This window comes from Rana temporaria, chromosome 3, assembly GCF_905171775.1.
Source record: "Rana temporaria chromosome 3, aRanTem1.1, whole genome shotgun sequence".
NCBI lineage: Eukaryota > Metazoa > Chordata > Amphibia > Anura > Ranidae > Rana > Rana temporaria.
The window spans coordinates 293,923,355-293,941,262 of NC_053491.1; the positions used below are offsets into that span (position 1 = coordinate 293,923,355).

Here is a 17,908-nt window from a genome sequence, read left to right on the forward strand (position 1 = left end):
GCACACATGGCAATAGTAATGGACAACTGGCAGAATCATTATATTCAGTAAAACCTCAGTGAAAGGGCAGGGCCACTACATTTAGTACAAGCAGGGACCCAAGTCAGTGGTATGAGGTTTTATGAAGTTTGAGAATCATGAGGGGGTAGGGAAATTATATCTTTATAGCGTTGAGTAGAAATAAATAAGGACCAGGGGGTCCAGGTTTTGGAGTATTGCTCACTAGTGTCTCTGGCAATATGGGTGAGTTCTTCCATGAGTCTAATCTCGGAGATTCTTTGTAACCATGATTTGATGGTGGGGATTGTGGGTTGGCCCCAGAGACGGGGGATGACAGCTTTAGCTGCATTAAGGAGGTGTGGGACAAGTGAACGTTTATATTTACCTATGGGTCTTGAAGTGGCATGAAAAAGAACTATCCACGGATCAAGGGGCAATTTCACTTTGGTGATCTGGTGTATCATATCTAATATTTCCACCCAGTAAGGCCGAATGGAAGGGCAGAGCCACCAGATGTGGGCATGGGTAGCATTCTGACCGCAGTTCCTCCAACAAAGTGGAGAGTTATTAGGGAACATGTGATGGAGTTTAACAGGCGTGTAGTGCCATCTAGTTAGGAGCTTGAAGTTAGATTCAGCCATGGAAGAAGCCAAAGAGGAGACATGTGTAAGTTTAAGCACTTTGTCTTTTGCTCTATCCGAGATACTAGCTCCCAAGTCTCCCTCCCATTTGGACAAGTATCCCGGGTATACAGGGTATTGCAAATCAATAAGGGCCCTGTAAAATTGGGAAATACAATGTATAGGGGGGTCTTTGTGGAGAAAGACCTGTTCTATACCATTGAGATCCTGAATACCCCGTAGTGGATGTGGAAGGGATCGGATGAAACAACTCAATTGATTGTATCTCCATCTGTCCAAGAATGAGGGTAAACCATGACCTAAAATCTCGGACAGAGGTCTAAGGCAATTGGCAGAGACAACATGATGTAGAAGGAGAGGTCCACCTGGTGACCATGCTTGAAAACCTGGGTCAATGGAACCTGGTGCAAAGTATTTATGGAATACTAATGGGGTTAATGGAGAATCGTATGACCATGTGAATTTCTTATGAAGACCGTCCCATACTTCTAAGGAGATTAGAGTAAGAGGCGAGGTATTAGGGGAAAAAGTTCTAAAAGAGCGTGGAATCCAAGGGGTCGCAGAGAGATCAGAATCGCTCAGGGAGTGCTCCAGTTGAACCCATAGTTTGGAGGAAGAAGCATACTTCCAGTCTGCCAAACGTGAAAGTATGACTGCTTGATAGTACATTTTAAAATTGGGTAGAGATAGTCCCCCGGAGCATTTGGCCCTAAAAAGAGTCTCTCTGGACACCCTAGGACGCCCATCTCTCCAAATGAAGCGGGTGATCATGGTCTGTAAAAGAGTAAAGAAATCCATAGGAACTTTTATGGGGATCATTTGCAATATAAAGAGAACGCGGGGAAGTATGTTCATCTTGATTATGTTAACTTTACCTAACCATGAATGTGAAAGAGAGGACCATTTTCGGAGATCGTCTTTAATGGCGTTAAGGAGAGGGATATAGTTATGTCTAAAGAGGGAGTGAAGGTGAGGGGTCAGGTAGATGCCAAGGTATTTCATGCGTGCTGGTTCCCAACGAAAAGGAAATAGGGGTTTCAGCTGATCAGCTATAGGTTGGGGAACTGTTATATTTAGAATCTCAGATTTAGAAAGATTAATCTTGAAATTAGAAAGAGTCTGGAAGAAGGAGAATTCTGACATCAAACTTGGCAAAGAGATACGAGGCTGTTGAATAAAGAATAGAATGTCATCAGCGTAAGCTGCATATTTATGAACTCTAGTGCCAACCTTAATGCCATTAATGCTCCTATTATTTCTAATTGTGGCTAAGAAGGGTTCGAGCGAGATAGCAAATAAAAGAGGGGATAAAGGGCAGCCTTGTCTAGTTCCGTTATGTAATGTAAAGGAGTCGCTTAGGGAGCCATTGATACGTACTTGTGCAGTGGGGTTAGAATAAAGAGAAAAAATGCGATAAAACATCTTAGGGCCAAGACCAAAATGACGGAGAGTAGTTTTAAGGTAGTCCCAGTCCACCCTGTCAAATGCTTTTTCAGCATCAGTGGAAAGAAGGAGGGTGGGCTGGGAGCACCTCCGAACATAATGGATCAAGGACAGAGTGCGAAGAGAATTATCTCTGGCCTCTCTGTTAGGGATAAAACCAGTCTGATCAGCCGAAACCCATTTGGGTAAAAGGGGAAGTAACCTATTCGCTATAACCTTGGCAAAGAGTTTGGTATCGGTATTTAAAAGGGAAATGGGCCTATAACTACTGCATAGGGTAGGGTCTTTGTCTGGTTTAGGAATGACTGTGATGTGGGCAGATAAGGATTCAGGGCGAAGGGCAGACTTATGGGAAACGGAATTCGCGTAGGCCACAAGATGAGGAAGTAAAATATCACCAAACGTTTTATAATATAGGAGTGTGAAACCATCAGGTCCAGGGGCTTTACCTGAAGAAGAGGATTTCAGTGCACATTGAAATTCTTCTATGGAGAAGTTGGCTTCAAGGTCATTAAGGGCTGACCTAGACAGTTTAGGAAGGTTGGCCTCTCTAAGATAAGTAAGGATCCGTTTACGTTTTTCCGAGAGTGGTAAAGAGGCCAAACCACCTTCAACATTATATAAGGCTGCGTAAAATTCCTTGAAAGCCTTCGAGATTTGGGGAGTGGTGTGTACTAAATCTCCCGATGGTAGTTTTATTTTGGGTATGAAAGAAAGGGTCTTTCTGGCCGTGAGGGATCTAGCTAACATTTTACCTGGTTTATTACCCCATTCATATATCTTCTGGGATACGTAGTGAAATTTTCGCTTAGTTTCGAGGGCAAGGAGGTTTTTAAGTTCTTCTCTCTTATGAGTGAGAGCTTCCAAATGAGAAGTGTGTAAGGAAAGTTTATGTTGTTTATCTAACTCAGAAATCTGATGCAAGACCTGTTTAAGCTGCTGACCATGCTCCCTTTTTTTCCTCGCACCCAATTCTATAAGATTACCTCTTATTAGCGCCTTATGCGCTTCCCACAATAGAGAAGGGGAGGTGTCTGAACCAGAGTTTTCTTCAAAGTATTGAGAGAGAGATTTAGTTAGAATGGAGACCTCTGTCGGATTTGTAATGAGTGAATCATTGAGTTTCCAATTATTAGGGCGATGAGGCAAATCGGGTATTGTCAAGCAGATAGAAACAGGAGCGTGATCAGAGAGAGTGGCAGTCCCTATGCAGGCTGAACGTAAAAGGGGGAGGTGGAAGTGATCCAGAAAAATATTATCTATTCTGGAGTAAGAGTTGTGGGATTTAGAGAAATGGGAATAGTCTCTGCCTTTAGGGTGCAGTAGACGCCAAGCGTCCATGAGTTGGAGATCTAAAAGTTTTTTCTTTACTTGTGTTAGTCTTTTGAATGGGATATTCGAACGGCCTAGTGAGGTGTCTATCGTAGGATCTAAGGGCATATTTATATCTCCCGCAAGGACAACCATTCCCTCAGCAAAACGAGAAAGCTTTGTAAGGGTTTGGGTAAAAAAAGCAGGTTGATTATGATTGGGACAGTAAATATTGGCCAGAGTACAGCTAGTGTTGCCTATAAAGCCTTTGACAAAAAGAAAACGACCATGATCATCCGCTAACATATCAATAAATCGAAATGATGTACTTCTGTTGAATCCTATGGCCACTCCCTTGGCCTTGTTAGTATCTGACAAACTATAGTACCATTGCGGGAATTGTGGCGAGTATAGTTTAACAGATGTAGTGTGGGTCAAGTAAGTTTCCTGAAGGAAAGCAATAGAGCAGGCAGAATTCTTTAGTTCCCGCAACAATTGATGCCTCTTAGCAGCCACACTAAGTCCCCTTACATTATATGAGGAGATGTTCAGGGTAGCCATGACCTCAGTAGGAAGCAACTCAACGAACCAAATAGCCATGCGTGCCGGCAAATTGGGGTAGGGAGGGAAATAGGAAGGAAGGGGAGGGGGTGAAGAAAGAGAAGACAAGAAGGGGAAATGAAGAGAAGAAAAGAAAAACACAAAAACATAGGAGCAATATCACAACAGTTCGTGGAACGATTGGGATTGAGGTGACAAACACGCAGAAATCTGCGGAAGTCCCAGTGGGGATGAGGGGAACCGGCAGTCAAAGCGAAATTTACGAAAAAAATAACAAAAAGAAAAACTAGACCGCTAATTCCCAGCAACCCCAAAAGGAGAGGGGCGGGGAACAATGTCCCCATCAAAGATATCAAAGTGGAGCTAAAAGCTCCGTCAGCTATCGACCTGTAAAAAAACAGAGAATTATCATATAAAGAAACCAGCAATGTATAAAACATAAAAGTAGCATTCTCCAAATACTAGGTCAACCTGTTAATTAAGGTGACATGCATTAAACATGGCGCAAAAAAATAAAAATAAAAAATAAAATAAAAAAAAAGGGGGAGGAGGCGCCAGAGAGCAAAAAACAGGAAACGGTTCAGTTTAAGTGCAAGATAACAACATCAGAAACATGCCAAGAAATGTTCAATGTGGCAAACAAAACTTCTAATAGTAAAAATGGAGATATTAAACTGAATCAAATGCTTTTTTTTTTTTTTTTTTCCTGTGAGGAGAAATGCTAGAAGGGTAAGTGATTGGGTTCACTGGAGTGCCTCACCCATTTTTCTGAGACGAGCTTGGAGCAGAGATCCGCCCCTGTTTGGCAGGGGTCTTCTTCCACTGGGAGGAGCGAAGCGTGGTGAAAGTGGGAATAGGGTTCTGCCAACCCGGGAGCTCCATGCGCGGCAGGTGAAGATCCTGTAGAAAGGTAGGAAGGTCCTCAGGGAACCGCAGCGTAGAAGAGCGGCCATTCTTGGTCGCAATTAAGCATGCTGGAAACCCCCATCTGTAGGTAGTCCCATCACTTCTAAGTTGCTCCAAAAGTGGTTTTAGAGCCCTGCGGCGGTCGAGGGTTTCCTTTGATATATCCGGAAATATGTTAAGAGAGGCTCCATCAAAGTCAATGTTAGGGGTGTTCCGAGTTTTGACCATGATAGCATTTTTATCTTCGAAATAATGAAGGCGGCATATCACATCTCTAGGTAATTCAGAAGAAAGATTACGAGGTCGAAGAGCGCGGTGGACTCTATCAAACCGTAGAGGGTCCATGACTGGCCTGCCTAAAATGGTGTTGAAGATGCCACGGAGTGAGGGTTCCAAATCGCTATCACCAGTCGCCTCCGGTAGGCCGCGGATGCGCAGATTATTTCTGCGGTTACGGTTTTCAAGGTCTTCAAGTTTGTATAGCGAGGCCCTGTGAGCGTATGCTAATTGAGTGACAGTGTCCTGCAATTCTTTAATGGCAACTTCATGTGAGTCCTGGCGTTGCTCTGTTTCCTCAACTCTTCCGAGAAGGTGGGCCATGTCTGAGCGAACCGCAGAGATGTCTTTTTTGATCGATTTCTCCATATTATGGAACATGCCTGCCATTTCCTTTTTAAGTTCATTCAACAAAGAGGACATATCGGAACCGGTAGGGGAACCGGGGTCATCCATTACGTCCGAGCCACAGGATGAAGCCGGCGAACTTTCACGGATAGAAGCAGCGTGGGAGGCTGGAGAGATAAGAGATCTTGAAGCTCTGGTTTTATTGATCATAGAGCTGGGACTTTCCCTCTCCGCTGCCAGAAACCGTTTAATGGAACCTACAGCGGCCTGATGTAAAGTTGAAGCCTTGGCGGAGCGTTTGTTTATTGTTGAGCGGGAGGCAGAGCCTTTAGAAGGCATTGCTAGTTATATTCAGGTCGGTAGCTAGACGGAGTGCCGTTTAAGCGCTATCTCTTAGCGACATGTGAAGAGTAACCGTGCACCAGGTTTTAGTGCATGCAAAGTAACTTTAAATAGAGGAAGCTGTTCAGTACGGTAAAGGAACGGCAGGATAGTATAAAAAAGGGGGAAAAATTCCAATATAATATAAGAATACAGGCTGTGGGTATGTTTCAGGGAATGTCCAGAGTAATGTTTCGTTTATTTACTTGCAGGGATCATCAGAGATGTGAAAGTCTCAGTGAAAAACAGGATGGGGTGCACCAAGATGGCCGCTGTGCCACTGCTGGGCCTGCTTAAATACAATTGGATAGTACTCAAATATACCCCCAGATAAATATAGAGCGCTGCTTACATCTTGTGGGGTGACAGGTGGGTGATGAGGAGTAGCTAAGTGTGCGAGAAGGAGAGGGCCTGTGATTTGGGTGAACCAAGATGGCCGCCGGACCTCCAAGATTAGGCCGGAGCCACGGGGCTCGAGTATCCAGGAAGGGGAGCACCGCGAACCGTCATCCGGCGGTATTATTAAAAGAAAAAATAATGGGGGACCAAGCTGCCGCTGGGCAAGGCTGATGGCAGATGGATACTGGTGCCGCGGGTCGCGGGCGGGCGGGGAGCCGTACCTGAGGCCGGAGGCTGCCGCAAGGTGGAAGGCCGCGGAGGGACGGGCGTCGATGGCAGGCTCTCCAGGCGTCGCAGCTCGGATGGATCCGTGGGTCACCTCCACAGGAGATGGATAGCTGTCCGAGCTACATCCGGGTGCAGACAGCAGTGGAGGATCGGAAGGCCCCAAGATGGCGGAGGGCTCCGACAGAGCAAGGCCCAACTTCGTCCAGGAGCAGGATCCGGGGCCAAAATCAACAGCGAGACCCCAGGTTGGTGGCTGATGCTGTTCAGGGGTGTCTATTGAGGGGTTGGAGCCTTGTTAGGGCAGCAGGGAGCGGCGGATGGGAACGGATGAGCGATTGGTGAGAGGAGCTCTGCAATACACGTCCGTCCTGGTGCACGGTCAGACACGCCCCCCTCATATAGAAGCAATTTAATGAAAAAAAATCATATACTAAGGGGCTTCCCCCAACTGAATTTATGTAAACATAATTAGTCATTATCAAAATTGCTTTTAGTTAAAAAAAAATAGTCCCAAAGTCAACATATATGAACTTCAATCTTCTTCATCATTATAGTGCATGCAAAGATTCCCATAGTGCACAGGTACTCCACTCTGTCACCAGCAGTGTGTCTAGCCTACACCTCCTATATATCCTGGGGATTTTATCCATCTGGTGTATGCTGTACTGTATGTGGCCATAGGTGCGGGGGTACCGGTGTATGCAGTACCGCATGTGCCCAGAGGTTCGGGGGCAGAGACTATCGGATACGAGCGTCACCGGTGGCCCACACCTCTAGCCAAATGCGGTACTGCATACCCCAGCAGTTTGAATCCTGCTTGTCTTGCAAGACAACGTTTGCAAATCGAGCTGGATCTTAAAAAAAAAAATTGCTCGTATTGCAAAACGCTCGTAAACTGCGTTACTTGCAATACAGGTTTCACTGTATATGAATTGTTTTCATTGTATTGCTCTATATACATTTTTGGCATTACTTTCAGCACTTTTATTGATGCACTTATAGTTTATACTATTTCAGACTTTAAACCTTTATGCGTCTCAGTAGCAGGGAAATGGATTGGGACTGTGGGATTGCTGACAATGCCAAAAGGTGCTTTTTAATGTGGAACTAAACCCTCCTATCGTTTTTAGCCAAGGAAGCTGCCCTCTTTGCCTCCGTTTGATCTTCAACTGCCATGATGTTGCACATGTGATCAGTTATAACACCAACCATTTGATGGTTTCACAGTTTGGTTCACAGCAAAAGCAAATGGGACTTGTGTCTCTTTTCAATCTGATGAACTATCAGACATACTAAACCCTCAGCTCCTAATTTTCTCTTGTGAATTTATATAAAAATGCCTTTTAGTGAACTGAAATTGACTTGGTATCAGCCCAGTCCAGTTTTCTGTTTTAAACTACTGAATCCCACCCAATAACATAATTGCCACAATATAGGAACTAGTAGCTCTGTAATTCAAAATAAGAAGAACTGTGGACAGAACAAAGAATGGCTCTAAATTTCTGACATGATCAATAACAGATATAATAAATGGTTTGAATGCTATATTAAAGGGGTTGTAAACCTACGTGTTTTTTCACCTTAATGCATCCTAGGCATTAAGGTGAAAAAACACCTTGCAGTGTCCGGCCCTCCAGCCCCCCCGTTTTACTTACCTGAGCACTGAATTTCCGTTGGCACGATCCCGCGTCGCATTCTCTCCATGGGTTCTCGGCTCTTCATTGAATAGATTGATAGCAGTGCAGCCATTGGCTCCCACTACTGTCAATCAAATCCAATGACGCGGGCGTCGGGGGGGCGTGGCCGATTCAAACACTCGGCGTCTATGGACGTCGAGTGTATGACATAGGAGCGCTCCGCAAGGTAACCTCCTAGGGAGAGAGCTTCCCAGAAGGGGTATCTAATGCGGGGAGGAGCCGCCGTGAGACCCCAGAACAGCTGGATCAGGGCCAGTCTTAGCAAAATTAACTGCACAGTGGAGGTAAGTATGACATGTTTGTTATTTAAAAAAAAAAAACAACGGGAAACTTTAATATCACTTTAACCACTTAAGACCCGGACCATTATGCACTTTAACCACTTAAGGACCGGACCAATATGCTGCTAAATGACCCAAGGGGTTTTTACAATTCAGCACTGCGTCGCTTTAACAGACAATTGCGCGGTCGTGCGACGTGGCTCCCAAACAAAATTGGCGTCCTTTTTCCCCCACAAATAGAGCTTTCTTTTGGTGGTAATTGATCACCTCTGCGGTTTTTATTTTTTGCGCTATAAACAAAAATAGAGCGACAATTTAAAAAAAAATCCAATATTTTTTACTTTTTGCTATAATAAATATCCCCCAAAAACATATATACATTTTTTTTTTCCCTCAGTTTAGTTTAACCACTTACCCCCCGGACCATATTGCTGCCCAAAGACCAGAGTACTTTTTGCGATTCGGGACTGCGTCGCTTTAACAGACAATTGCGCGGTCGTGCGACGTGGCTCCCAAACAAAATTGGCGTCCTTTTTTTCCCACAAATAGAGCTTTCTTTTGGTGGTATTTGATCACCTCTGCGTTTTTTATTTTTTGCGCTATAAACGACAATTTTGAAAAAAAATAATATTTTTTACTTTTTGCTGTAATAAATATCCCCCAAAAATATATAAAAAAACATTTTTTTTCCTCAGTTTAGGCCGATACGTATTCTTCTACATATTTTTCGTAAAAAAAAATCGCAATAAGCGTTTATTGATTGGTTTGCGCAAAAGTTATAGCGTTTACAAAATAGGGGGTATTTTTATGGCATTTTTATTAATATTTTTTTTTACTAGTAATGGCGGCGATCAGCGATTTTTTTTTCGGTATTGCGACATTATGGCGGACACTTCGGACATTTTTGACACATTTTTGGGACCATTGGCATTTTTATAGCGATCAGTGCTATAAAAATGCATTAGATTACTATAAAAATGCCACTGGCAGTGAAGGGGTTAACACTAGGGGGCGGGGAAGGGGTTAAGTATGCCTGGGTGTGTTCTTACTGTGGGGGGTGGCCTCACTAGGGGAAACACTGATCTTCTGTTCATACATTGTATGAACAGAAAATCAGCATTTCCCCTGCTGACAGGAACGAGAGCTGTGTGTTTACACACACAGCTCCCGTTCCCCGCTCTGTACCGAGCGATCGCGTGTGCCCGGCGGCGATCGCGCCCGCCGGGCACACGCACGGGAGCGGGGGGCGCGCGCGCGCCTCCGGCGGCGCGCGTGCGCCCCTAGTGGCGGCTAATAGGCAGGACGTCATATAACGTGATCTCGCCTAGGAGAGCCACCTTGTGGACGTATTTCGACGGTGCGGCGACGGCAAGTGGTTAATTCCTCAGGTATTCTTCTACCTATTTTTGCAAAAAAATCGCAATAAGCGTTTATCGATTGGTTTGCACAAAATTTCTAGTGTTTACAAAATAGGGGATAGTTTTATTATTTTATTTTTTTACTACTAATGGCGGCGATCAGTGATTTTTTTCGTGACTGCGACATTATGGCGGACACTTCGGACAATTTTGACACATTTTTGGGACCATTGTTATTTTCACAGCAAAAAATGCATTTAAATTGCATTGTTTACGTCTAGGCAGGGACGTACAGGTACGCCAATGTGCCCGTACGTGCCATTCTGCCGACGTACATATACATGCGGCGGTCTGGAAGTGGTTAAGGACCTTGCCTCTTTTTACGATTTGGCACTGCGTCGATTTAACTGACAATTGCGCGGTCATACGAAGTGGCTCCCCAACAAAATTGGCATCCTTTTTTTCCCACAAATAGAGCTTTCTTTTGGTGGTATTTGATCACCTCTGCGATTTTTATATTTTGCGCTACAAACAAAAATAGAGCGACAATTTTGAAAAAAATTCTATATTTACTTTTTGCTCTAATAAATATCCACCAAAAATATTTAAAACACATTTTTTTTCTCAGTTTAGACCGATACGTATTCTTCTACCTATTTTTGGTAAAGAAATCGCAATAAGCGTTTATCGATTGGTTTGCGCACAATTTATAGCGTTTACAAAATAGGGGATAGTTTTATTGCATTTTTATTAATATTTTTTTTTTACTACTAATGGCGGCGATCAGCGATTTTTTTCATGACTGCGACATTATGGCGGACACATCTTACAATTTTGACACATTTTTGGGACATTTTCACAGCGAAAAGTGCTATAAAAATGCACTGTTACTGTGAAAATGACAATTGCAGTTTAGGAGTTAACCACTAGGGGGCACTGTAGGGGTTAAGTGTGACCTCATATGTGTTTCTAACTGTAGTGGGCGGGGCTGGACGTTTGACGTCAGTGATCGTCTTTCCCTATATCAGGGAACAGACAATCAGCCGTACCATTCTGCCGACATATATCGGCGTGAAGGGGTCCTTAAGTGGTTAGGCAGGCCAAAAGGGAGCAAATAAGATTATTATTAGGGTTTACACTTTAAAAGTAGTTATCTTTTGTTTCCTTTTATGTTGGGTTGTTCATTTAGTGGATTTAGAGATACTACAGGTTTGGTTTGACAAGTTCATGCATATGGTATGCTATAATATACCGTACATGTGACATTATATAATATAAATTCCTGTTCTATATAACAACATCTTATGTGTTTATTCATTGTATGCACTCAGAAGAAACAAGGAGAAGTTAGTAAAGCTGCAAGTGCAGACAGTACAACAGAAGGGGCACCGACCAATGGATTCACAATCCTTTCTACCAAAAGTCTTTTCCTGGGACAGAAGGTATTTCTCACTTTATTAAATGATTACAGTAATGCAGTCTAGAAAATATACAAAAGTAGACAGAGTATATTTAAACAGGTTACAAATACATCCCAGTTTTACTTTATACATACCGGTAGTTACTAGCAACTAATCAAATTATGGTAACGAAGGAGCAGAATATCAGAACTATATGTTCAAGGTTTATGTACTTAATGTGGCCTGTTTTAAGGCACATGGTCACTTTCTACCTATAACATATTTGCTATGCATTCTTGATTTTATTTTATTTTTTTACTGTTATGTGAAATCACTTTTAGTTCCCTCTTTTTATAATTCTGTACTCTGTCCTTTTGATCCCACTTGATTTATTTATTTTTGATTGCCATGTGTAATTTGTAAGCGTGTGTAGGCCCTATGTGTATAGAACATATGGCTGTCTCAATCACTATAACTTGATTGTAGCTGCCACTCATGCACAGTTAAACTTACAACATCCTCAGGAGAGGAGCAATAAATGCAGGAAAGTTTCAGATAACCTAATTAAAAAACAGTTGTAAGCAAGCATGCAGGTCATTTGAAAACATAAAAAGAAACCATATATTTCTTTCTTTTATTTGAGGTAAAAAAGGTAACATAATTGGCAATTTGCTTGCAAAAGATGGTTGATCATATTCATGAACAAATATGTAAAAGTTTCAAGAGCCCATCAGAAAATATTTTTTTTTTAAATTAAAGTTGATATTGTTACGAAGATGTATTTTTAAACACAGCTGACTTTCTTTCTCATAATCTAGTATGAAGGCTATCAACTGATCCTTTCAAATGGCAATTTCACTTTTATTAAAAATAAGCATAAGCCTTTTTTGTTATTTCACCTTAAAAAATAACTTTGTTTTAATCTGCAACCAGATTATCTAAATATTTATTGTACGCTCTCTATAGGATTGGCTCACTGCTTTACCCAATATTCCATCACGTCATACCACATCATTATGTATAAGCTTATATACAAATATTGACAGGTAGGATCAAAAGAAAAAAACAACTCCACAAAATTTGTTTTGTTTTTTCGAGTAATTGTAGATGCAGATTTTAGAGCAGCAAAGGGTTAGGCCCCATACTCACGACCAAACATGTCTGCTGAAACTGGCCCGCAGGCCAGTTTCAGCAGACATGTTTGGTCGTGTGTGGGCGCGAGCGGGCCGAATTCCAGCAAACATTTGCCCGCCGGGCCTTTTCCCAGCAGACAAATATTCCTGGACTTGTTTTAAAACAGCCCGCTGGAATTCAGCCCGCTCGGACATGTACGGTCGTCAGTACAGACCTACCGTACATGTCCAGGCGCCCGCCGTCCCTCGCATGCGTCGAATGACTTAGACGCATGCGTGGAAGCATTTTAAAGGCGGGCCGCCCACGTCGCCGCGTCATTGTCGCGGCGACACCGCGTCATCGACGCGGCGACACCGCGGACACGCCCCGCGTATTGTTTACGCGCGGACTTCTGTACGATGGTGTGTACAACCATCGTACAGAAGCCCTCTGGCAGACATGTATGGTGAAAACGGTCCGACGGACCGCTTTCACCATACATGTTTGTCCGTGTGTACCCGGCCTTAGAGTCTTTGCCAGGTTTTTATTGTCATATCTTTGCTAGATCAATATATACATAGTCCCAGTGGCTATTGTCACAGTAACAGAAAGTGATGTGAAATTCAAAATTATACAGTTGTGAGAAAAACAAGAGATGAGGGGTCATCTTCAAATGGGAACACTTTTTTTGTTGACAACAGAGGGAAACACCTCATGTTGTAAACCTTTCCTCCCACTTCTTGTTGCATCTACAGAACAAGAAGTGAAGGGAAATATCTCCCATGGGAAATCCGTGTTCCTCTTTGGGAGATTTTGTGTCATTTACTGGTGTCCGTTTATGAAGCAGTGATCAGTGGTGATCCCAAGGATTGCCACTGATCACAGTCCATAAACAGTTTATAAAACAGAGATAATTGGGGGAGAATGATCTCTGCACAATGAGAATTCTCATTAAATGACACAGTAACGGCCAGTTTATGATGCTGCGATCTGAGCGCTTCATTGGCGATCTGTGTCAGAATTCACACTCCCCCGATTCACCAGCTCAAAGGTGGAGATTTAGGGAGTGAAGAGGGAATCTCGGGGGATCTGAGGGCGAAGGAGGAAGATTTTTAACTTCCTTCTACCTCGTTCAGACCACCCCCAAGACTGTAACCATATCCCCCTGTCATATTTATGTGTATACATATATATATATATATATATATGTATATATATATATATATATATATAATGTGTATATGTATAAATTTATGTAATGTGTGTGTATATACAATGTGTGTGTGTGTACATATATATATATTATGAAGGGGGACTCGTTATTTTATTAACATGAATCATGCCGCCTGTCAGTGTACTGAGCGGTGATAATTTATCACTGCTTAATAAACTGACATTTTGGTGTTTCTGTGAATTTCTGGTACTGTAATCTCGTAAAGTCTCACAAGATTCCAGTATCAGGGGCCATTCTCCAGTGTTGGAAGCGTGTGTAGATCACTTCACTTCTCCAAGGGTGAAGCGATCTACAAAGCTTCATAAACTGGCACACAGAGGAGAGAGATCTCCTCTGTGAATGCCGGCGAATGAAGCAGTGAATATATTTTAGTGCTTCATAAACGGACACCACGTCGAAGACAGGAAGTGATGGGATATCTCTCCAACTGCAAAACAGACAAATACAGCTTTTTGTTAAAGTGGGGGAAGGCTTAGAACTTCTGGCAATGTTTTTTTATTGCTGCCGGATCCTTCCTGCTTTGGCAATGGTTTGCATATCTCATAAACCCTACAATAGAAAATGTATCAAATGTTGAACTGACAAAATGTACCATTTCCGAAGAAAATAAAGTAATTTTAAAATTGATGGCAGTAACACGTCTTAAAAGAGTTGGGACAGGGAAACAAAAAGCTGGCAAAGTAAGTGGTACTTACAAGGAAGAGTTGGAAGAACATTTTTCAACTAATAAGATTAATTGGCAACAGGTCAGTAGCATGATTGGGTATAAAGACCATCATAGAGATTCATAGTGTCTCAGAGTTATGCCCTGTACACACGATCGGTTCATCCGATGAAAACGGACCGATGGATTTTGTGTAGGCAAGACTTTCATCAGTCTTGCCTACACACCATCAGTTAAAAATCTGTTCGTGTCAGAACGCCGTGACGTAAAACACTACGACGTGCTGAGAAAAATGAAGTTCAATGCTTCCGAGCATGCGCCGACTTGATTCTGAGCATGCATGGATTTTTAACCATCAGATAATTTTAAAACGGGTTCTAAGTTTTTTCACCGATGGGAAAAAAAAACGATGGGGCCCACACATGATCAGTTCGTCCGATGAAAACAGTCCATCGTTTTCATCAGACGAACCGATCGTGAGTACGCGGCATTAAAGATGGGCAGAGGTTTACCAATCTGTGAAAAACTGCATCTAAAAATTGTCAAACAATTTTTAGAATAATATTCCTCAACGCAAAATTGCGAAGACTTTAAATATATAATTCCCTTGGTTTTAGTGGGCACTCTGACACTCCACACAGCAACCAAAACCCTTATAAGTTTGCTGCCATTTTATGCCCTGAGGGGAATATTAATAAAATGGAAGCAACCGGAGGTGCCCTCCTTTAATTTTTGGAAGGCCTTGGTTAACTCCGCAATTCCCCTATATAAAGCCACATGCTACTCTTGTGGATGCCTAGTTAAGTTTGACAGTATAGACAATTTGTCTGGAGTCCCTTGCCACTAATCCCACTCAACCTAGTACAAATACTGGGCCAGATTCACCAAAGAGATACGACGGCGTTTCTCCTGATACGCCGTCGTATCTCTGTTTCTATCTATGCGACTGATTCATAGAACCAGTTACGCATAGATAGCCAGAAGATCCGACAGATGTAATTGTTTTACACTGTCGGATCTTAGGATGCAGTACCGCGGCCGCCGCTGGGGGGAGTTTGCGTCGTAAACCAGCGTTGGGTATGCAAATTAGGAGTTACGGCGATCCACGAAGATTTTTCCCGTCGCAAATGTTAGATTTCCGTCGCAAAGATAGGGCACCTTTAACATGGTGTAAAAGTACTCCACCATGTTAAAGTATGCCTGTCTTTCCCGCGTCGTTTTTGAATTTTTTTTAAATCTTTTATTTTTCCCGGCGTAAATCTTTTTTCACGTCGCGATTCACAAAACGTCGGCGCGTCGTAATTTTGCGCAAAGCACGTCGGGACATTTGCGACGGGAGCATGCGGGAGCGCGCCTAATTTAAATGGTACCCGCCCCATTTGAATTGGACTGCCTTGCGCCGGACCTGTTAACGATACACCGCCGCATATTTCCAGGTAAGTGCTTTGTGGATCGGGCACTAAATCGGAAAAATTGCGGCGGTGTAACGTAAACCGGTTACGTTACGCTGCGCCCGCTGTACGTGAATCTGGCCCACTCTTCTTAAGGGTGTTTCATCATTTATAGATTATGTGTTGCTTATGAAGTTTCTTATGAATGTATTATTCTTCCTAAATGAACAAGCAGTCCACGTTTTGGGTGGTACATGATCTTGTTTTGTTTGCTAACCCGTAGTTAAGTTTTTAATTGTTTTACGTTTTGTAAGCTTTGTACCTTCCCGAGTCAGGGAATGCCCAGAGGATCTGTATTGTAAACTGTTTTCTACTTTTGGAAAAACAAACAAAATTTACAACAAGAACAAAAAAAAAAAATATATATATATATATATATATATATATATATATATATATATATATATATATATATATATATATATGCACACACATAGAGATATGTATGTGTGTGTATGTATATATGTATGTATGTATATATATATTACAGTGGATATAAAAAGTCTACACACCCCTGTTAAAATGTCAGGTTTCAGTGATGTAAAAAAAATTAGACAAAGATTAATAATTTCAGAACTTTTTCCACCTTTAATGTGACCTATAAGCATGATGCGGTCAACACCATGCGTCACAGTGGGTATGGTGTTCTTTTGGTGATGTGCAGTGTTGTTTTTGCGTCAAACATGTATTTTGGAATTAGGGTCACAAAGTTCAACCTTGGTTTCATCAGACCATAGCACATTTTCCCACATGCTTTTGGGAGACTTCAGATGTGTTTTTGCAAAATGTAGCCAGGCTTGGATGTTTTTCTTTGTAAGAAAATACTTCTGCCTTGCCACTCTACCCCATAGACCAGACATATAAAAAATACGTGAGATTGTTTTCACATGTACCACACAGCCAGTACTTGACAGATATTCCTGCAGGTCCTCTAACCACTTAACCCCCGGGACCATATTGCTGGTGAAAGACCAGAGCACGTTTTGCAATTCGGCACTGCGTCGCTTTAACTGACAATTGCACGGTCGTGGGACGTGGCTCCCAAACAAAATTGGCGTCCTTTTTTCCCCACAAATAGAGCTTTCTTTTGGTGGTGTTTGATCACCTCTGCGGTTTTTAGTTTTTGTGCTCTAAACCAAAATAGAGCGACAATTTTGAAAAAAAAATGAATATTTTTTACTTTTTGCTATAATAAATATCTCCCAAAAATATATAAAAAAAAATGTTTTCCTCAGTTTAGGCCGATACGTATTCTTCTACATATTTTTCGTAAAAAAAAATCGCAATAAGCGTTTATTAATTGGTTTGCGCAAAAGTTATAGCGTTTTCAAAATAGGGGGTATTTTTATGGCATTTTTATTAATATTTTTTTTTTACTAGAAATGGCGGCGATCAGCAATTTTTTTTCGGCACTGCGACATTATGGCGGACACTTTTGACACATTTTTGGGACCATTGGCATTTTTATAGCGATCAGTGCTATAAAAATGCATTGGATTACTATAAAAATGCCACTGGCAGTAAAGGGGTTAACACTAGGGGGCGGGGAAGGGGTTAAGTATGTCCCTGGGTGTGTTATAACTGTAGACTGTGGACTCACTAAGGGAAATGACTTATCTTTTATCTATACATTGTATGAACAGAAAATCAGCATTTCCCTCCTTGACAGGACTGGGAGCTGTGGGGCAAATCCACAAAAGAGATACTCCGGCGTAAGCCGTCGTATCTCTGGTTCTAACTTTGGAACTGATCCTCAGAAGCAGTTTTCCTAAGTTAGGCAGAAGATCCGACATCTGTAAGGGACTTACACTGCCGGATCTTAGGATGCAGTACCGCATCCGCCACTGGGGGCATTTCGAGTCGAAATGCCTGTTAGTATGCAAATTAGCACTTAGGGCGATCCTCAAAGCTTTTGTACCTAGTTTTTTCGCCGTAAGTGTTAGTTTGCCTGGTGTAAAACTAGGGCTGCTTTTACAAGGTGTAAAGTTAGTCACACCTTGTAAAGGCCCATTCAAGCGACGGCATTTGGTATGCATTCCCGAGGGAGAACTCCATGCCAATTTTCAATGAAAAAAACGGCATGGGTTCCCCCTCAGGAGCATACCAGGCCCTTAGGTCTGTTATGGGTTGTAAGGAGACCCCCCTCCGCCGCAAAATTGACGTAGGGGGTCCCCCTACAATCCATACCAGACCCGTATCCAAAGCACGCTACCCGG

At 42.5% G+C, this 17,908-nt stretch overlaps 1 protein-coding gene across 3 annotated transcripts in view; it reads left to right on the forward strand.

Annotated features, from left to right (window-relative positions):
- LOC120932405 (core histone macro-H2A.1) overlaps positions 1–17,908 on the forward strand; it is a 210,639-nt gene that overhangs the window by 76,221 nt on the left and 116,510 nt on the right. For all 3 annotated transcript variants that reach the window (XM_040344751.1, XM_040344749.1, XM_040344750.1), the window contains one exon: positions 11,162–11,272. In XM_040344751.1, the coding sequence (XP_040200685.1) occupies positions 11,162–11,272 (111 nt within the window). The remainder of the gene's footprint in view (positions 1–11,161; positions 11,273–17,908) is intronic.